Raw genomic sequence first — 21236 nt, forward strand, 5'->3', positions numbered from 1 at the left:
CCACTCCTTCTCCGTGGATCCCTTATCAGTGCGACACGGGATTTTGCTGCAGATGCTGAGCTGTCCCTTCCGTGTGTCGACAAGCTGGGAAATTTATTCTTAGTCATACATATTTTTCTCTGAGAAAACTGACCCTTGAGCCATCACAACAAAAATCTATGAATTAAATGAATTTAGAGAAAAGATGGGCTCATTTTGTTCCAGTTAATATTTGGAGTATTTGGGATTCGCGGAATCGTGAAGGGGATTATTGCAAACCTTGCACTGGGCTTGGGTAGGTCGGGTGAACATCACAGGCGCCTCCAGGTGTGGACCAAGTTCCCCAGCGGCTCCTTCTTGGTGTCGGGCCACGGCTCCCGGCCCAGAAAGCCACTGCCTTGGTCGCCGCGGTGCCCGCAGGGAAGGCAGGGACGGAGATGCCAGTCTGGATCCGCAGGAGGTGCTGTTCCCAAAGGCCCCGGGGGGCAGCAGCGTCTCCGTGCAGTGTGGGGGGGTCACGGCCGAGCCCAGGAGACCCGCGGACCACCTGATATTGCGGCTGCCCTCCCGGGACTGACTGCGCCCAGACCCTGCGGGGTCGGGTCAGAGATGGTGCCAGCGACCGTCCCACATCCAGGGCCCCCGATGGTGCTGCGGGGAGGCTTGGCATCCGCGTGTGCTCCCTGGGGAAACCCACACGCTCCAGGGCCCTGCATGGCTCCCGCAAGGTTTCCGCCGCGGTCATGTCGGTGATGTTAAGTGGGGTGGTGGGCCCCAAAACCACGGAACAGGAGAACAAACCAGGAGGAAGCGTCGTGGCGGGGCCGACTCTGGCACGCGCTCAGGAGGGGGAGCTCCCTGCTGCGACAGCGGGCCTGGCCCGTGTGCGAGCCCAGGACGCAGCTCCTTCGTGCCTCCGTCCGACCTGGGCATCTCTTGTCAGTTGTCTCGCGCCGGGGCCGGGCCGGGCATCCCGACTCCGCCGGGAGCACATTCGGCTGCCCATCACGATTGTCCTCGGAGCCCTGGAGCTGCAGCGGACCGGGAGCCACGCGGGGCTTCGGGCGCCAACCCCACACGGTGGAAAATCCACACAGAAAGAATTTCTGATGCCCTAGAAGCCCTACCGAGAGCCCACTGCTGACCAGACGCCCTGTGGTGACGGGAATAGCTGATTCACACCTGTCTTGGGTCTCCTGTGTCAACTCTGCATTCTCACGGTGACGGGAACAAGACAAACACGGATCTTATAGGAACATTGGAGGGCAGAGAAGACCCGTGTCCATTCCTGCCCTGGCTTCTCGGGCCCAGTCCGCGTGTCGGCGGAACCCCCCGTTGAAACGCGTGCGCGCCAGAGGAGTTGTATTGCGGAGAGGGGACCGTCACCAGTTTGCCCGTAAAATTCACGCCCCTCCTCCCTTCAGGACGGAAAAGGACCCACGCGCCTCCTACAATCCAAATACGGGTGCTGCCACCAACCCCGTGTGGTGAGCGGGTGACTCGGGTCTGTTGGCCTGAGGCCGTCTTCTGCCGCTCCCTCTATTGCTCTGTGGGTTTGTTGACATCTAAGTTTTATGGGTTTTTTAGCCTTTAATGGTACAGTGATTGATTTTAACGATTTCCATACTTGACGTTGGTTTTGATCTTCTTTTCACTTTGTTCCCTGCTTTCTGCATTCTCCTCCCTCCCCTTCCTCTTCCTCATCCCATTTTAATTGTTGGGTTGTTTCGTTGCGTGTCTGTGTCGCTTGTTTGTGATTCTGTTGGTCCGGTGTTCTCTCCTTTCTTCCGTCCTGCCCCTGCCGCTGTAGCCCCACAGGCTGTGGAAGCCGAGCAGGTAGGGGACCCTCCTCTTCATCCACACCAGTGCCCCCTACCCAGCCCCGTCCCGTCAGCCTCCAGCACTGGGACACACTAGAAGTCGAGTGCGGAGCCTGGCTCGGGGCGCGGGCCACGGACGGACGGGCTCCCGGCGCGACACACGTTCTCAGACCTCCTGGAACGCCGCAGGCTCGCGACACACGCTCCTGCGGCTGGGCTCTGCCCGTCCGGGGTCCTGTCCGTTTGACTTCATGTCCCTCGTTTGGTGACCTGTTTTCCAATTTGTTTACTTTTTAACTGGCCGCCTGTGGTTACGTGCTTTCCGTTACTCAGAACCTCGGACCAGTCTGCCCTCGGCGCTGGTCGGTCACACGGCCCCGTGAGTAGCCGTCGCTGGGAGAGAACGTTCTCGGCGTAACACGGGGCGTGACCTTGCACGCGGAGGCTGACGGCGCTCTGTGCTCGCGGCTGGAGACCGGCGGTGGGGATGCTGAGCACGCGGCCGGCCGGGGGAAGCCGTGTTTAGCTTAGTCTTTCATGAAACAAGATTAAGATCCTCTCCTGAATAATTTTTGCACAGTTCTTCAAGTAAATTCTGAGGGGCTTTCTCAGTTTCTGGAAATTTGTTTCGGGCTCCATCTTCTAGGTAAAGTATGACCTGGCCTTCCCGAGAAACGGCTCCAGTTGTCGCTTATGCCGTAGCTGTGGTCGCACCGCACGGAGGTGGTGGGAAGTCCCTGGTCAGAAGTCAACCCAGCAGGCTCTGAAGGGATTTGTGCTGCCAAGACCAGACCTCTGCCCCCGTGTTCGGGAGCTTGGTCGCGGAGCGCTCCCGGGGGACTGCACTGTTGATCCGCGCGCCACCTCCCCGACCCGTGTCCCAGAGGAAAATAACCTCCCTCGGCTGGAGGAATGCCAAGGCAGAGGCAGGGCTAAACAGAACGAGATAATTATCTCTCATCTCTTCCTTCTCGAGCTGTCAGTCCGGGTCCCACGTTCTGCTTCCGTGTCTTGACCGCTAGAAACACACCTTTTGGGATGCGTGTAGTAGGAGCGTCTCAGGAGCGGAGCCCCGTCCTCGACAGCCCGCTAGCCGGACGTCTCGGCAGCTTCAGCCTCTTCTTACTTGGCAGCACGCAGAGCACGCCTCTTTTCCTTCTGATGTTTGTAGATAGGGGGACAGTCAAGGCCTGTGGAAATCCAGCACATCCGACTAAGACCCTCCTTTCAGAGCAGAGGTTCCCAAACTAGAAACTATCGGGTATCTTGGAGAGAAGTGTGGGTCTAGTGCTTTTTAGTTTTTGTTCGGTTTGCGATTTTACCAAAGAAATTCTCGCTAACTAGTAGGAAGCACAGACCCAGAGGGCTCCCCACAAACGTGAGTTAACTGCGCTGTGTCCTTGCTTGCAGGGGACCTCGGGACCTGACCCAACCACCGTCTATGTTGATATGCGAGCTCTGAGACACGACAGGTACGGTGCGCTTGGGGGTTTCTTTCTCGGCTGCCCGGCGTGCAGGGCCGTCTAGCGAGGGAAGGAGCGCAGCGTCTCCGCTGTGCGCACGTCGCGGTGGATCAGGCGGGAGAGCCGCGCCACTCGGCTTGAACCGCGGCCTCCTCCTCCGTGCGGTTCCCGCTGGGGCAGTCGCTGTGCGCTGGCCGCAGACCGGGCAGGGTGACCACAGTTGCCTCTCTGACGGTCTGTCCCGAAGCCTGGGCACCGTAAAGCTTGTAAAGCTGCCAACACTCTGCCCACATTTCTTTTCTTTTCTTTTTTTTCTTTTTTAATATTTTATTTATTCATTTGACAGCTAGAGAGGGAACTCGAGCAGGGGCCGTGGGAGAGGGAGCGAGGGGAGCCCACCGCGGTCTGCCCACATTTCTTTACGGGGATTTTGTGTGAAGGTGTTTCCATAAAAAACTAAAACACGGGTGAAGTCCCCTCCTGTGCCGCTCCCCGAGCCGCCTTGAGCAAACACAAAAGGTGAGCCTGGGAGCGTTGGTCCGTTTTCCTCACGCGGGGGAAGGAGGCGGAGGAACACGCGAGACGAGAGCCTGGCCAGGAACTTCCGCCCCCGCCAGGAGGACAACCTGGATGCCCGAGTCCCCACTGAGTGACCGCGCGATGCCGGCTCGTGGTGGTTCCCGGGCGGGACCCAGCAGCGTGGATCTGCGCACGGGGTCTCCTAGAAAGGACCCGCAGGCGCCCGCGGAGGCCCTGCGATGGCCGGACACCACGCGTCTCGTCCTCCGCTCAGCCGCCGACACCCGCGGGTCGTTAGGGTTAGGGTTAGCGAAGGGTTAGCGATCACCGTTAGTGGACGGGGAGCCTTGCCCAACGGAGCGAGTGGCCGGCATTCCCCCGATGACCCGCGTCCGTGTGCGGGGGAGCGGGGTTGCGGAGCTGAGGAGCGGACCCCGGGCCGTGCACACACCCTCCAGGCCGGGAGGACCCCCCAGTGACACCGGGCATCCCCAGCAGGACTCTTGGGCCCGTGGACATCAGGCCGTCTGAGTGGTATGCCGGCATCCCAGGGACGGACACCGGAGGTGCCACTGAAGCTGTGCCGTGGGAGGGGGCACAGCCGCACACGGATGGTCCAAATGCAGGTGCTGAGACGAGGGGGCTCCCTGCGTTCCCCTAACGTGTCCCGCGTGAAGCCTGCCTGGTCCCCGTGGGCCTCGTTTTAGATGCTGCTGTGCAAGGGGAGTCAGGGTTCGAGCCCTGAGCTAGACGCCCCTCCGAGAGGCCGACACGGGCAGCACCATGCCCCGGGCCCACTCCCGGCCGTGCCCTCCCTCGGATACTCTTCCGTGGCAACATTTGGCTTCAAAGAGTTCAAGTAACTTGTTGCAGGGTCATCGGCATTTCCAGATGGGACTTCTAGGCTTTACCCCCTGCAGAAGGTACTTGGAAATGGTACAATATCAGACCTTTATGATTCCGAAGCTGAGCAGTCCCCCCCCCCCAGTCCCTGCTGGGGTAGCACTTGTGCGGTCGTCTGTGGCCCAGCCCCACACGCGGGACAGGCAGGCTCCGTGAGGACAGGCGGAAGAACACGGGTCCTGTGACTCAGGGGGAGCCGTGGACGCCCGTCCGAGCCCCGTGTGTCACGTGCGTCCTGAAGCGTTGGGGATGGTCGGACGGGGGGACGGAGGGCTCGAACGGAAAGCGGAGGCAGCACTGTCTCCGGTCTCTGGGACTGACCCTGCAGACATCCCGGGGGGCAGTTCTTCCCGCCAAGAGGGTGCGGCGGGGCACAGGGCGGCGCGGCAGAGCGTCCACGCTGGCGGGACCCAGGGCCTGAGATGCGGTGCGCGCTCACAGCGACCTCCCGGTTCTCCCGTCATCGAGGTCCGCACACCTCTTACGTGACGCCCTCGTCCTGAGGTGTGTGCTCCCTGACGAGGTCATCGGGGGCAGAGGTCGAAGCGCCGGGGAAGCTGGGGCTGCTGTCAGTCACGGTTACTGGCCACGTGGACGAGTGAGGAGGGCCCTGCGGGTAGGCAGGGCAGGGGCACGGCCGCGTCCGCCCTGGCCGGGCCTCTCCTAAGAAAGCCTCCTGCACGGGCCTGCACGGCCAGCCCGCGCTCCGGCCCAGCTGATGTACATTCTCGCCTCTCCTGCAGCCGGAGGACGGAGGAGGCCGGGAGCTGAGGGAGGTGGTCGTCTGCTCCTCCTTTAGTGTGCTCGGTCCCCAGAGCGTCAGTGGCCGGGAGCCCGAGCTCTCGTGTCCTCTGTGTCGTCCACTGCCGTCCCCCGCTGGGACGGGCCTTCCCGGCTAGGTCAGGCCAGCACACTGGCCGACACGCCGCTCACGAAAACCTCCCCGGCTCTTCCCCTCACCCGTGAGGCCCCTGCCCCTGGAGGCCGGAGCTCCTACCCCTCCCCGAGCTGGGAGTCCTACCCCAGGGTCCTCTCCACTGTCCATAGCACCACTTCAAGCCCAGTTCCGTTCAGTTCCATTCCACCGTGTATCCTGTGCGTTTCCCAGAAAGACAACCACGGACTTCGGCACTGACCTTCGTCAGCACGTAACCCAGAAGTGCTTTAGCAACAGCTACTGGGACGGAGAGGCTGTGTGTCCAGCCGATCGGAGTTCAGATCTGGGCAGGCTCTGTGACCTCGGTCTCCCTGTGCCCAGAACGGGCACGATACAGCCGCCCTCCAGGGCCCTGGAGGCGTTGTGAGGGCAGCGGGGTTGTGAGGGCAGCGGGGTTGAAGCTTTCCCTCCCACGGCACCAGCGTGACCCGGGGCAGGAGGGTGCAGGTGAAACAGGGGAGCCTTTGCAAATATTGACCCCCTATCTTGTCACTGTTGTGCTGAGGTCAGACCCACTGAGATTCAGCGATGGGAGGTCACTCTTCCCGCTGCTTTATTACAGTCACAGGACGCCGGGCACCTGCTTAATTATGAGCTAATCACCTGGAGAGGGCTACCTTGTCCGTGTGTACGTCCAGCTTCCCTAGAGAGATGGTGCGTGCTCACGTGCACACATGGGACGGAGGAGAGCCTCGTTGTGGAAGCCTGTGACCAAGTAGTTCCCCAAATTGACTTGGTTTCTACGTGACTTTCTGCCTCTTGTCTCCTGTGACCCAGTGTTGGGATTTGGTCCTCTGTTTACGGCAGGTCGCTGTGGAGAACGTGTCGGCCTCACAGAGCAAGGGACTGACTCTCCTGCTGCCGGAGTGGACGTAGCCTCACTGTGCACAAGGGGGAGATGGTGAAAGGGTTTGGGGCTGCTTGAAAGTGACCGTGACTTTTTAAAAACACTCTTTCTAATACGTTCATTTAAGGTGAACTCATGGTCCCTCCGTCTCTTCCAGTTGGATCTTTCCTTGAGCACTTGGAGTTTGCAGACTTGAGATGGGAAAGAAAAAAATTTCCAGCGTTTAGGGGAATAGTTTTAGGAGTTAAATCTTGTGGACACAATGTTAGTGTAAAGCTTTCCCCAGCTTCCTCACTCCTCCTAACCTGAGGTGCTGAGTCTCCGAAAAGCAGAGATAGTCCATTAAGTCCCGGTCAGCGGTTCACCGAGGACGGAGGCCCCAAGGGAAGTGAGTGTCCAAGTGCGTTGTGAGACTCACGATTTTGTGCAGGGCAGGAGGGGGCCCAGGTGAACACAGAACCGCAGAAGAGGGACCCGCTTTCGGTGTGTGCGTGACCAGCAGGAGGGTCTTAGCAGAAGCTGACGGGGGGTGGGGGGAGCCGCCCTGATTACTGGATCGCTGGTTTCCGGTCACACGCTGCTCGACAGCCACCAGGAGGCATGCGGCGGGGGGCGGTCGCCTCCGTTGCCCAGGACCCATGTGGACGGAGCTGACCCCAGGAGTTCTGGCTGCCGTGAGCATCGTCGTCTCCCTGGCGTTCGATGAGACACCGGCCGCGCGCTCCTGGGTTCTGCTCCGCTGAGCCCGAGCACCCCCTGTCTGACCGGAGAGGCAGGAGGACCTACTCCTGGAAGCGTGGTGATGATTCAGTCGTGTAACACGTCTGAACGATGTATCGCTTCTGTAGATGCGTCCCTGGTGCACGTACTTACAGACCTGCTTCCTGGTGCAGGGACTTACAGACCTGCCTTTCCTTCTGCTGGCCTGGCGGCTCGTCGCTTGGCCAGCTGAATGGTGACTGCCTCATCAGAGAGGACTAGATCCGGGCTGGAGCGCTGTGGGTTTGTTTTTTTTTAAGATTTTATTTATTTATTTGACAGACAGAGATCACAGGTAGGCAGAGAGGCAGGCAGAGAGAGAGAGGGAAGCAGGCTCCCTGCTGAGCAGAGAGCCCGATGCGGGACTCGATCCCAGGACCCCGGGATCATGACCTGAGCTGAAGGCAGAGGCTTAACCCACTGAGCCACCCAGGCGCCCCGAGCACTGTGGGTTTTGTGCATTCCTTAAATAGTTCTTCAGAAGTGTCCTCGAAAATCAGATGACTTTATCGATGGAGAAAATGGAATAAAAAGGGAGAGTTCGTATTTTGCAACGTGTTAATTTGCGGCTGAATTTCCAGCCCCTTCTTCCCTGTAAGAATCTTCCCCGGGTCGGTAGCTTCACATACAGACAGGAGTCCCCTTTCTCTGTTTCTCCCCCTTAGAATGCAGCCCAGCGTAGCCAGCCTGTCAAAGGTTCCCGAGCTGGCTGTGCAGGTGGGGAGCCCTGGAGCCGTGTCTGAGAGGCCCCGGCCGGGTGCGGGAGGCAGGTTCAGGCTCCCAGCCCCACACTAAGGACGAGCTCTTCCCCTCGGTGTTTTCTGTACTTTCCCCCCATCCAGCACAGCATCCCTTAGAGAGCACACACCTTGTAAACCATCACCTATTTCCGATCTTTGCCCCTCATTCTGACACCTGCTGTCCCATCTCAGGAGTGAGAGCCCCAGGGGGCTGGTCCAGGCACGGGTCACAGCTCTGCCGCCAGCTGGCCATGTGACCTCAAACCACGTCTCTGAACCCACCGGCCTGGCCGCCGTCTCCTGCACGAGGGTGTCCAGAGCAGACTGCCAGGTCCGGCCCCTCGTTCCCGGCCGACCCGCTTCCCCACCGGGTTCTGAATGCTCGGGGGCGGTTTGTGAGTCCTTCCCACACGTCAGACATTTGCGGGGTTTTAAGTGTTCCTTTCCTAGAATGTTTTAGGTTCTTCTGAGAAATTGTTCTGCAATCTTTTTTCAGCAAAGATCAAATTTAAATAAAAAATAACGTATTGACGGGGTAGGTTTTGCCCCACTGGTTTATTCATTAACTCTTATCCCGAAGGCCTCTACGGGGTCCTCTGACTTGCAGCAGCAGGTGAACTACGGGGCGGCCGGCTCTCTCTGAGTTTCAGACACAAGCGGCATCACTCCTCTGGCACAAATAAGTCCAGAAACACGCGGGTGAACGTGTGCTTTAAAAAGGGTCCCTGTTGATCTGAAATTCACATTTAACCGCGCGCCCTGTGTTTCTGTTTGCTAGTCCGGCCCTACCCCGAGATCAGACGTCGGCCGAGTTCCTGCAGCCACCGTGTCACAAGTGCCGTGTCTTCTCTGACAGAGAGATCTCGTTCATGCCCTGCAGCTTCCCTGGGGGGTCCCCACTGCAGATTGCCGCCCTGTGCACTGATCTTGGCAGGGGAAGGTGGACACGGTCCCTGATTTCTCGTTGTGAGACGTGCGCACGTGGCCAGAGCGATGAGAACCCTTCCTGGGCACACTGTGCGTCAAGTGCGATCCTGCCGGCTTTGCGGGGTTCCGCGGGCAGGGTGAGGCCTTGAGGAGCCCTCTTGTGTGGGGCGGGACGCAGGCTGGAGAGGGAGAAGGACAGCAGACCCCTGCCTTGGGCCGGGGCGTTGGCCAGACGGAGCAGAGCCCCCTCCGACCAGCCGTGCCACTGGAAAGGCTGCCCCGCCGTGTCCTTGTTCTCCCCCCCCATCTGGTGTTGTGCACACGCACCTCGTGGTTTGTAATTAAATGGCCCAGAGTGTGTTTGGGTGGACGCAGGAAGAAGATGGGAGATACAGGTCTGTGAAAACCCGCTTTCTTCCTGTCTGTGTTCAGCTCCTCTGTCTGTGTCCCGGTGAGTTTTTCTGCTCCCGCTGTTAACAGACTCGGTTCCACCATAACACCCTGGGAAGCCCGTGAGATTGTAGGATCTGAGCGCAGCCAAGGGCAGCCGGCTGATACTGGCCCGCCCGTGGGGCTGTCCCGAGGAGGCCCATCCCTCACTGGAAAGGGAGAGTGATTTTAGAAGAAAGGAATCCTAGATCCTTTTCCCCTGAAGGGAAGCATCTCTTTGCTTAAATAAACTTATTTCGGGGGGAGTCTGTTTGTGGAGGAAGAGACGGCCGCGTGCTCAGACGTGGGCCTGACCGCAGCCTGGGGCGGGCGCAGGGGACCCCTGGGCTCGGAGCGTGGCAGGCACCACGGAAGGACGGCGTGGCTTCCGCCTCATGGGATTTACTCATGGTCTGCGTGTTGAAGCGACGTGTGACCTCCTCCTGCACCACCTGTCCCCGACCGTGTGAGCGGCTGCTGCGAACAGGCCAGTACAGGGCTGCGCCGGAGGGCAGCTCCATGTTGAACTTCTTGAGGACCCTCCAGGCCGTTCTCCGGAGCGGCTGCCCCGGCTTGCGTTCCCGTTTCTCCGCATCCTCGCCCACACCCGGGGTTTCTCGTGGGGCTGATTTCAGCTGCTCTGACGGCTGTGAGGGCATCCGTGGGACTCAATGGTGGTTTTGACGTGCACTCCCGGCGGTCCGTGCTGCTGGGCGTCCTCTGGGCTTGCTGGCCGTGCACAGAGCTCTCTTGAAGAAGTAAGTGTCAGTTCAAGTCCTTTGCCCGTTTTTCATCAGATTGTTTTATTTTTGAGTGGCGGGAGTTCCTTCTGTGTGCTGGGTCTCAGTCCCTTCTTGGGACTTGCCGTGTTCTCTCCCATCCCAGGGATGCCTTTAGCTCTGTTGAGGTCGCCGAGGGCACGGGTCTTTGTTGTGGTGGGATCCAGTGTTTGCACCTTTTGCTGCCTGTGCATTGCTGTCCTAGTGCAGGGTTTGGGATATTTTTGAGGTTTTTTTGGTTGTTGTTTTGTTGTTATTGTTGTTGTTGTTGTTGCCAAATCTGACGTTAAGCTTCTGCCCTGTTTTCTCAGAACCTTCTTGTACTTCTAACTTTTGTGTTCGGTCTTGACCCAATTTTGAGTTTAATGATTACCAATGGTATTTTTATTTTTATTTTTTATTGATTTCTTTACGTAGACTCCATGCTGGGCATGGAACCCGGTGTGGGGCTTGAACTCACAGCCTGAGGTCGAGAACTGGGCGCTTACCTGACTGGGCTGCCCAGGGGCTCCTGAGGGATATTTTTTTTTTTAAGGATTTTATTTTTTATTTATTTACTTGTCAGAGAGAGAGAGAGAGAGAGCGAGAGCAAGCACAGGCAGGCAGAGCGGCAGCAGAGGCAGAGGGAGAAGCAGGCTTCCTGCCGAGCTAGGAGCCCCATGTGGGACTCGATCCCAGGACCCTGGGATCATGACCTGAGCCGAAGGCAGCTGCTTAACCCACTGAGCCACCCGGGTGTCCCCCTGAGGGATATTTTTAAAAGGCAGGCGCTGCATTTTTTGTTTAAACATCTATTTCATAAAGACAAAAGCTCTGGGAATGTCCCCGTGACGGAAGCTGAGACACGGGACAGTCAGCCGCAGCCCTGGTGCTCGGCGGGTCCTCGGCGTGGGGAGATGCCGGGCGCTGGGCTGACGGACGGGGCTGCGGTCGGGGCTCAGATCGGTGCTCTTGTTGCGGACGGTCGTGCTGTGACTGCGTGAGTCGCCCCCTCGGAGGACGTGATGGAGCACTGAGCCGCAGAGGGTCACGATGGAAGCGGCGTCCCCCTCGTCTTCAGAAAGACGCACACACCTGTGTGGGGGGGGGAGGGAGAGAGAGGGAGGGAGGGGGAGCAGGGCAGAGAGCAAACGTGATTAAGCGAACGGATAAAATGGTAGCAACAGGTGACCCTGACGAAGGGATATGACAAGGTTCTTTGTACTCCTTTCATTTTTGCAAGTTTTCTATAATTTTGAAATTACTTTCAGAGACATTTCCAGGAAATGATGCTCATAACGTATCAAGTCCAGAAACTGTTCTGCAGGCCTTTCTGTTCTCAGGAAGGGAAGGGAGGTGTGCCCTAGTGAGACCGTCTGCTGGGAGGTAGCAGACCCCGCGCCCGCTGTCTGGGGCAGACACGGACCCACGTAGAAGGGAACAGGGTAGGTAGAAGCAAACACCGGAACACCCTGCGGGCACTCCACACCGCCCTGTGCGCCCGGCACGGGCTCTGCTGGACGTCTCCGTAGGGGGATCGGCTCTTCAACATCCTCGGAGGACGCCGCCAGCCCCAGCCGGGGTGTGGACAGGGGCAGGGGTCACACTAAGGGAGACACCTGATGGACATTCTTTTGGGAGGGAGGTCGGGCCAGCACAGAGGGGTACGTTGTGTTGAGTACGTGCCCTCGGCCGGACGTGGTAAGAAGGGCTTCACCGCCGTGGTCTTCCTCCCCAAACGCACAACCTCCGTCCCCCCGGGAGAGACACCAGATGGTCCCACAGACCAGCCCGCCCGGCTCCGCACGGCTATTACGGGCATTAAAATGGAAGTTGTGAGCGGCCGCACCGGCCGGGGGGGCTACAGAGACGTGGGCACTGGATACCCCGTGGGCTGCAGGAGAAGGTCGTTGGCAAATACGATGACTCATGCACTCGAGGAAAAGCATCGGTGCGGCTGGTTCCTCAGTGGGAGCGGACGTCCCTTCCCTGCCGCGCCCGCGCCTCTGTGACCAGGACCGCAGTTGTCACTGGGAGCCTGGCGGGGCCACCCTGGGCGTTCGGGGTTTTGTGAATCTGAGACTGGCCTGGGGCACCTGGGGGCTCCATCGGTGAAGCCTCTGCCTTCAGCTCAGGTCATGATCCCGGGGTCGTGGGATCGAGACCCCTGTTGGGCTCCCTGCTTGGCGGGGAGCCTGCCTCTCCCTCTGCCTCTGCCCCTCCCCACTGCTCACGTGCACATCGCTCGTGCGTGGTGTCAAATAAACACAAACTTAAAAAATAAAATAAAATAAAACTATCCCCAAAATAAATGCTACTAGTTAAAAGGAAAAGCCTAGATGTCTGAAAAACAGACATTTTCCCTAAATTTAATTTGAATGAGTTTGCATCAAAACCTCAGGAGTGGACACAGGGCCGGACCCACGCCCCGTCGAGGGTCCACAGACAGACACCAGCAGGGAGAGGAGGCCGCAGGGCTCCTTCAGCCTGAGGGAAAGACGAGGAGAACCGGACGTCAGGAGGCCTGCCGGGGCAGGAGCATTCAGGCTCGTGATTTTGCGGGAGGAGAGGCCGCGGGCACACGTAGGTACTCGGACGGGGGCTATAGGGTGTAAGCGTGCTCCTCTGCTCTGCCCGCTGTCCCGGGTTTTGGGGTGACTTCTGCCGGGTTGGGGCATGCGGGACCCCCAGGCTGCGGGGGGGCTGGAACCCTTTGCTGTCACCCTTCGCGGTCATCAAGGGCTGACCCGGGGGCGACCTTCCCTTAGAGGCACCACGGCCTTTGGTGTGTGCTGCGGCGTCGCTCCTGCCGCGGGGACGGCCGTGGCGTCCCCGTCCTCGGATGCGCTTCACCAGCCGCACAGGCTGCCGCAGGCTATTAACCCGCCAAACCCGGACAGTAAAACGGGTCTCCTATTCCTCCCTCTGCCTCGGCCTCTGGGAGGCTGAGGACCAGACTCAGCCACGGCCCCAGCAGCGGGGACCCCACGTCCCGGAGCACCTGCCCCCCCATCGTTAGGGACCCCTCCCACACGCCGTCTTCTGGAACGTTAAAAAACTTCTCGTGCAGAGGGTGTCATTATGTTACGTTCAGTCTCGTAGCTGCTGCAGACGCCGGAAGGATGTTCTGTGAAAGCCCTGGGGTTTCTGGTAGCACGTGCACGGCATGGGGGGCAGGCACGGAGCCACCCGGCTTCCCCCCGCGACGATGTTGGGTCCCGTCCCCTCCTCTGCGTCTGCCGTAGCCGAACAGGTTGTGGCGATTGAAGGTGCAGACGGTGCTCGCTTTCCAGGTCACGGCGGCCACCAGAGCTGGGCAGCAGCGGATGCGCAGGGACGGGGACCCTGTCCGGATGCTCCTGGCAGCCCCGGGGCAGGTGGTGTGACGTCGCGGTGCGTCCGCAGGTGGCCTGCTACGTGGGGCAGCGTTGGTGGGCCTGGCCCGGGGCAGGAGTCGTGGTCCACAGACCCATGGCAGGTGAGGAAGGGGCCAGTGTGGGGGAACTCGGGAGGCTGTGGCGGCCCCCCCGGTGCATCCCCCGAGGCCGGAGGAGGTCCTGACGAGGAAGGACCCGTTGCAAGCAGACGTCTTGCTGCAGCGACCCTGCGCCACGCGGACAGCTGCAGCCTGGCAGGGCAGAGCTCAGGTCAGGGCCAAAACGGTCCGAGTTCAGAGCACAAGGTGGGTTTTCATCGGGAATCATAAATCTGCCCCACGTTCACCGTCTTCCTTGCTGTCTCTTCTGGTGAAAGCCTGAGCGTCGCATCGTTAAGAAAGACCAGACAGGAAACCGTGTTTGGGGGAGCCCCGGCTTTGTTCTTGAGCTTGGGAAGGTCAGCGATGAGCAGGGCTCCTCCCCTCCCGCGGCCCGGCCAGGTTAGAGGGGACGGGAGCCACCAGTGCCCCGAGCGAGCTCGTGAGCTGCTGAGAACCCGCGTTGGTTGGGGAAGGGGTTTGCACCCCTCTGGGAGCCGGCTCGGTGCGCAGGGGTGGCCGTGGGGGCAGCAAGGGCACCGGCAGGACATCCGTGTCCCCAGGCTGGCCCGTCGGTCGGTGGCTGCGTCGCGCCCGGAGATTCTGCCGCGTCCGCCAGAGTCCCCCGAGAGGGTCTCTGCTGTGGGCTCTGCCTGTGCTCTTTCTCAGGAGACAGGACCACTTTCTCCACCTGCGTCCCTGGGGAGGGAGCCAGGCCGCTTGCTGGTGGACATCCTGTCCGCACGGCCCCTCGTGTGTCTCCTGTGTGGCTGTCACCTTCCAGACCCCCGGAGAGGCAGTGCCCACGGCGGCCCCACAGCCACGGGCGGCAGGCGGGGGCCCACGGGCACGTGGGGCTCCTCCGACCCGACGCCAGCCGCCCCCGTGAGCGGTGCACTCCCGCGCCGAGGGGGCCGGAGAGCGAGCCAGCTGCACCCACGCAGGCCGCCCTTCTGCTGCGCCGCGGGTCTGCCTTCAGCTCTGCACACGCAGAAAACCGTCCCTTCCCGCGCGTGTAGCACACGCAGGTCCCAGCACGTTCAGGAGGCGGCGCTGCCTGCTGGTCCCGGCGGGGCTGGGTTGGGTTTGGTCCTCTGTCGTCCAGTCTCTGGACATCCCCCTCCCATGCGGACGGAGGGCCGTCTTACGTGGCATTAGTGGCTGGTTCGTGAGCGATGCCGGCACCCTGTTCCTGTTCCCACGGGACCCGGACACAGAACGCCGTTTCCATTCTGGCCGGAGGAGAAGCTCTTGCGGAAGAGCCTCTGTGACTCCCCGTGTGGGACGAGGTCCCTCCTTTCGCATCAGACAGGGAAGGACGGGGCACAAGCAGTCCCTTCGAGCAGGACGAGGGCAGAGGAGGCCGACGTGCATGTGCAGCCAGGAGCCCCGCCCGCGGGAGGAGAGCCTGCCCATGTGCTGTCCCCTCCGACTGGCCAGGCCCAGGCCCGGGTAGAAGCCTGGAGGGACGGGGAGCAGGTCCTGAGCCCCCGAGGCCAGTGTCTGGGGACATTGCCCTTTGTGTTCCGGCTCCGCCTCGACACCAGGATGTCCTCTCCCATGCCCTCACGGTCCTGGTGCACTGAGCAGAGCTGCTGCGGCCATGCAAAGTGCCCGGCAGGGCTTTCCGACGGCCTGAAGCAGCGACGGCTGTGCGTGCACGTGGCAGAGCAGACGTGTGTCTGAGACGCCCTCCTTTTTGGCTTAGAGCCGTGCTCCCCAGCCCAACTCCTGGCCTTGGGGGGCACCTGCCCTGGGTATGGCCAGCTGTGGACCCCGGACAGCAGCCCTGCTCCCGCAGAGACTGGGGTGCGTCTGTCGGCCCTTTCTCCTTAGCCCATCCTTCTCTCCGCCGCCCGCCCACTCCTGACTTTCCGCCCAGTTCGGCTGCACGGCCCCGTAGCTTTCTTTCTCCACGTGCAGCAAACTACCGCTGTCCAGACGCCACTGTTGGGCAGCGAGCCGCCGGACACAGGCGCGCCCACGTCACCTGGCTCTCGCTCGGCACTGAGGCCCGGACTCCTGACCCCACGAGAGCGGCGCGTCTGTCTGCTGTGAGCCGCAGCGAGGCCGGCCCCCGGGCCCTCAGTGCTGTTGCGGAGGCAGCCCTGAGTCCTGGCGCGGCCTACCTGGGCCCGAGGAGGGTCTGGGTCCCGCAGTTCTGGATGACTGCACCCGGCACTAGCTTTGGACCGTAACGTCACTGGGCCTGACAGCGTATTCTGGAACCTTGCCTGAGGTCCAGGCTGGTTCTCTAGGATAACTCCTCACCTCTCACTGTCAGCATCAAGGTCTCCCCTAAGACAAACACCAGAGATCCGAGCGGTTCCCGTCAGATCCCAAACTGGAATACTGAGTTTTCCGCCTCACCGGGTCACTGCTGGCACCGGTCTGGCCCTCGCTTCCCCTCCCCAGGGCTGCCGAAGAGAAGGTGTCCACCCTCCATTCCTGCCCCCAGCCCCACGACTCGGCACCACTCACCCCACGCCGGCTCCTTCCACCTGCGGCAGCAGAAGGCACCACACCCGGGGCCTAGAGGCCCCTCCGGCCTGCACACTGCCACCAGGTTTCCTCCTGCGGTGCCCGGTGCCTCTCCCCCGCCCCCCTCTGTCTCTGGGGTACTTGCGAGTTAGGAGGAGGGTCGCGCTGATGGTGCGGGGGCAGGGGCAGGCGTGCCGAGCTCCCCTTCTCCGTGGCGTGGAGACACACGACATCCCCCCTCTCTGTGCCCCCAACTCCGCTCCGCAGCGTCTGGCCACGTTCTGCTGTGCCTCACCCTCCTGCAGGAACAACTGCCCTTTAGATGAGTGAACATCGTTGCGGCCTGCCGTACGGGGCAGAGAGGGACCAGGCACTTAAAACGGTGGGAAGGGGGACGCCTGGGTGGCTCAGTTGGTTAAGCGGCTGCCTTCGGCTCGAGTTGTGATCCCAGCGTCCTGGGATTGAGTCCCACATGGGCTCCCTGCTCAGCGGGGAGCCTGCTTCTCCCTCTGCCTCTCTGTCTGCCTGGGCTCTTTATCTCTCTGACAAATAAATAAGTAAAATCTTTAAAAAAAAAAAAAAAACGGTGGGAAGGGTTTAGCCAGCTCTGGCTGGGATCACACCAACGTTGTCTGTGGTTCTTTGTTGTTGTTAGAGAGCATGAGCAGGGGGAGCAGCAGGCACAGAGAGAGGGGGAAGCAGGCTCCCCACCGACAGAGAGCCCGATATGGGACTCGATCCCAGGACCTGAGATCATGACCTGAGCTGAAGGCAGCGGCTTAACCCCCTGAGCCACTCAGGTGCCCCCGCCCACAGTTCTTAAGATTAAATCGCCATTAAGTATTGTTTTAATGGAAAAGAGTTTCTTTTCTGAAAGACGTTTTTGCTATCTGAGTTGGCGGGTCCTGTCCCCCTGGAGCCCAGACACTCCAGCATCAGCCACCGACCTGGGTCTCCTGTCGCCTCAACCCTGGGCAGCGCGGTCCCCACAGCCGGCCCCGGGTTCACAGCTGTGGCAGGACGTTGCTCCTTTTCTGCAAGGGCTCGTTCAGTCCTGCTTCCTCTGCAGGAAGGAAAATGACTCTGGGAGTCATTTTCCCAGCTGTTGTGCAGACTTGGTGGCTGGGGCGCGGCCTCTGTCCCTGTGGCCTGTGCCGTGTCTCCGTGTCCCCAGCAGAGCTCCGCAGCCGTCTGCTGCTGGACCACGTCTTCTTTGGTTTCTGAGCTGTCGTTGCGTTGGACGGTGCTCGCCAGCCAACCAAACGTTCCCCCGCCCGGCCCGGAGCAGGTGCCGACTGGAGGACGGGCGTCGTGGGCTCCCGGCACGCGCGTCATCACACCTTCTCTCTCTGTTTGCAGAGTCCGCTTGGTGGAAAGAGGCTCTCCTCACAGCCTGCCCCTCATGGAGTCGGGAAAAGTAAGTGCTGACGGAAGAAAGATGTATTTCTGCACAAGTCTCAGGCTCAGCATGTGTGGGCTTTGACATTTCAAGAAATCCATCTTATAGAATATTTTATCCAAGAAGCTTTTTTAAATGTAATATTTCAGAACTGGGTTTGGCCATGAGTCCAGAAACTCCAACAACAGTGTTTTAAACAAGTTAGGTGTTTTTTTTCCTCTCACGTAAAAGAAATCATGAAAACTCCAGAGTCCCTGCCCCCTTCTGTCTTACTCGAGTTTGCACAGATTCCGTTCCCAAGGGTGCCTCAGGGTTGGAAGGGGCTGCTCCAGCTCCAGCCATCACTTCCACATTCCAGCAGCAGCAGAAGCAGCAGGAAAAGGAAACTGCAGGTCCAGAGCTCAGCAGGGCTCCTAAGCCGCCTCGCACCCACTTCGATACCCCTGGCCAGAATCCGGTCACGCAGTCACACTGGCTGAAATATAGTTGGAGACGCTGCCTTAGTTCTGAATGTTCTGGGCCTGGGGGAAAAAGCCAGTACCGATTGCCGTGGAAGTGAACGAAGGGGGCGGTCAGGGGACGGTGTAGTTCCTGTCACAGTGGGTGTGGTTTTTTATGTGGGTTAGAGGGCAAGACCTGTATTTACGGTAAGTGAAGACCTTTTCCTGGTTTTGGCCCCGGTGTCCGCTCTGTCCTCCGTCTGGCGTAATTCCAGGTGCCTGATGTCGCTTCTGGACCTTTTATAATCTTCGTCTACATGAGCTCCACTTAGAGTTCTCAGGACGAAGCGGGTTCCAAGGGGAGGATGCTGCGCTTACCCGCCCTAAGCCAGCCATTAGCGGGACGAAGGGACCAGAGCTGTCATGTCCCATGTCAGACTGAAGGGACAGGAAAGGGACAGACCTCTCACCACCGACGTTTTGCCGGATCTCCGTGTTTCCCGTTAGTGGCACACGGGCAGTATTCTGAATTTGCAGAACCAGCTTCTGCTGCCGCATGCATGTGGTTTTAGTGAAATTCGAAATGTTTCCAAGCCAAACTTCCGCTGAGAAGGCGATGCTCGACACGAACATCCGGGCCCAAGACCCTGAGTGCCGGAGGGTGTTGAAGCGTGACCGAGAGCGAGAGCTGGATGGGCCTTCAGGTCGGAACACGCGGGACACGCCAGCTCTGCCACCGTCCCTCCGTGGCACGGCGCCGCGTCCTCCTGCGCTTCCAGGGCACATGGGTCTCTGCGAACGTGACCCGTGACGTCCTTACCTCCGTGCCGGCCGTGGGCCTGCCTCCAGGCTGGCGTCCCCTGACGTCACGCAGTGTTGAGTATAACTGGAAAATCAACCGAGAGGCCTGACGAGGTCTTGCAAGCTGAGTTACATCGTTTATCTTGTTTTGATTCAGATGTTTAAATTTAAGGTCAATTTAAGGTCACATTAACACGGGCTCCGTGACCGTCGTAACAAATGCGATAAGACGCAATTGCCACGTGGTGATTCCGTCATGCTGCGGTACGGGATTTTGATTTAAATCCACAGTACTTTCTAACCCTGAAGGCAAGGTCAAGGCCAGCTGGTGCCCAGCACGTACCTCTGTGTCCACTGACCAGAATGTCCTCCTTTCCCACATAGATCCTTCCAGGGGTTCGGATCATAATTGCGAATCCAGAAACGAAAGGACCGTTGGGGGACTCCCACCTGGGTGAGGTGAGTTACGAGGTGCCCCCGGGAGAAGTGAGCCACGGGGTGTCCCCCAGGGAGGCAGGACATGGGCCCCCCGGTGAGGTGTGGGGTGTGCGGATGAGGGGAGACGGCGCCGCTGAGACCACATCCGCCCTCCTGCTCTCCGCGTCCTGCCCTGCGACACCAGCAAACCCCTCCCCCCGCTAAGCCACCGAGCGTCGGAAGTGACGGGAAATGAGCTTTACGAGGACTTGTGCAAGTTCAGGTTAGCGAGCGGATCTTCTCTTGGAAGGACTGGGGAGGAGAAGACGACGTGGGCTGAGGTGGCTCACGTCGAGGCTCGCGTTTCCCAGGGCCTGGCCGTCGCTGCCGAGAATTCGTCTGGGAGGGGATGGAGCAGTGGCCACGGAGCCCACGGCCACGGCCTGGAGCCCTAGCGCCTCTGTTTCCGCAGCGGGTTCGGAAGGACGGGTGTTTTCCGTGCTCGGAGGCCCTTCCGCTCGCTCACGTTCACCACGAGACCTCTCCCGGCCGACCCCGATCCGCCGCCCGCCCAGCTCGGCCAGCCACGGACGACGGAGGGGACGTCGGGGAAGGGTGCAAACACCCTCTCCTTCCCTCCCGCTCGCCGAGGCTGAGCCCTCCGTGGGCCCCGGGCAGCCCCTCTCCTGGCTGCGGGGTCACCGGCCCTGTGTGGTCGGCCTTCCCTGCCTCCCTCCAGACCTGCCCCGTAGGCGCTGACACCCCTTTAGAAACCCCGGCGCTCAACAGACAGGGAGCCAGCTGGCCATTGGCAGAGGGGAGGAGGTGCGCAGGGGTGAGAGCTGCGGGGAGGGAGAGGAACACGTGCGGCTGTGAGGCGAGTGAGGACGGGGAGTGGACAGTGCGGCAGCGGGAGGCCATGATGTAGCCGGGGGACTGGCCACTGCTCCGTCACGCAGACAAGGGTCCGGCCGCTCCGCTGTGCACGGGACACTCCGGTGACCTCGTGGCTCGGGACCCTTCAGGGGACGCCTCTCCCGGAGGCCGGGGCCTGTGTATAAAGGGTGGTGTGAGTGCCGGGCGCTGCCCAGCTCCGTTTCTCTGAGGCTGGGGCTTGGGCCCTCACTCCACGTTCTCGGTCACAGGCGAGATCAGAGCGGAGGTGAGGGAACTGCGCAGAGGCCTCACTCGGGGACGCTGTCCCAGAGGAGACAGGAGGACGGCGCGCTGCCCTGGGCGCCTGAGCCAGCCCCTCGCTGTTGCTGTCTGCCCGGGGCTGTGTCTTACGGAGAACGCTGTGCGCAGGACCGCGGGGCAGGGTTCGATCTGCCCGTGGGCCGTGTCGCTTCTGTCCCTGCCGATGCGGGCGCCCGGGAGGCTGCGGGGGCCCGGTGGAGACGCATGTGACGCGCTCACTTGAAAAACCCTCCGGGCGTTTTCACGGGCTCCTCGCGAGGCGGACAGCGTCACTGTTTGCTTAGTGGCTCTTGTCCAGGAGAAGCGGTGGCGTCCGCGTCAGGTTCCTGCAGACCCCCCAGGCGAGCCCCCGGCTCTGTCGCTTCCTTCGCAGATCTGGGTTCACAGCGCCCACAACGCCAGTGGCTACTTCACCATTTACGGAGACGAGTCCCTCCAGTCAGACCACTTCAACTCAAGGTTAAGTTTTGGAGACACGCAGACGGTCTGGGCGCGGACGGGCTACTTGGGGTTCCTGCGGAGGACGGAGCTCACGGACGCAAACGGAGGTAAGAGCCCGGGCATGAGTGGGGAGGCCGGGCCGCAGCCCCAAGAGCACGCTGTGTGCTGCCCAGCAGCGGGAATGCAGCTGAGTGGGAAGGAGCGGAGGGCCAGCCTGAGTCCACACGCTGAAGCCACATGTCCCAGACTCTGCGATGTCCCGGAGCCAAGGACAGGTTTAAACCAGGGACAGGAGCCAGGACGCTGCCCCATGCAGCAGACAGACCCCTCGCCCACCGGGCAGCCGTCCTGTCCCACTGAGGGCCGCCCGGGACCCAGGCTGGACAGCGGCCGCGGGGGCTGTCCCGGGCCTGGCTTGTCAGGAAAGGGAGGTAGGGGGGCACTCAGGCCTTGGGCAGGCGGGTGGAGGCTGCTGCCCCCTCCTCCGAATGGGGCTGGTGCCGG

The 21236-nt window shown here is 60.7% G+C and overlaps 1 protein-coding gene across 2 annotated transcripts in view; it reads left to right on the forward strand.

Annotated features, from left to right (window-relative positions):
• The window catches only part of DIP2C (disco interacting protein 2 homolog C), a 347920-nt gene that overhangs the window by 319871 nt on the left and 6813 nt on the right, over positions 1–21236 (forward strand). For both annotated transcript variants that reach the window (XM_044229196.1, XM_044229198.1), the window contains 4 exons: positions 3210–3271; positions 17397–17454; positions 19062–19136; positions 20665–20839. In XM_044229196.1, coding sequence (XP_044085131.1) covers positions 3210–3271; positions 17397–17454; positions 19062–19136; positions 20665–20839 — 370 coding nt within the window. The remainder of the gene's footprint in view (positions 1–3209; positions 3272–17396; positions 17455–19061; positions 19137–20664; positions 20840–21236) is intronic.

This window comes from Neovison vison, chromosome 12 (assembly GCF_020171115.1).
Source record: "Neovison vison isolate M4711 chromosome 12, ASM_NN_V1, whole genome shotgun sequence".
NCBI classification, from domain to species: domain Eukaryota; kingdom Metazoa; phylum Chordata; class Mammalia; order Carnivora; family Mustelidae; genus Neogale; species Neogale vison.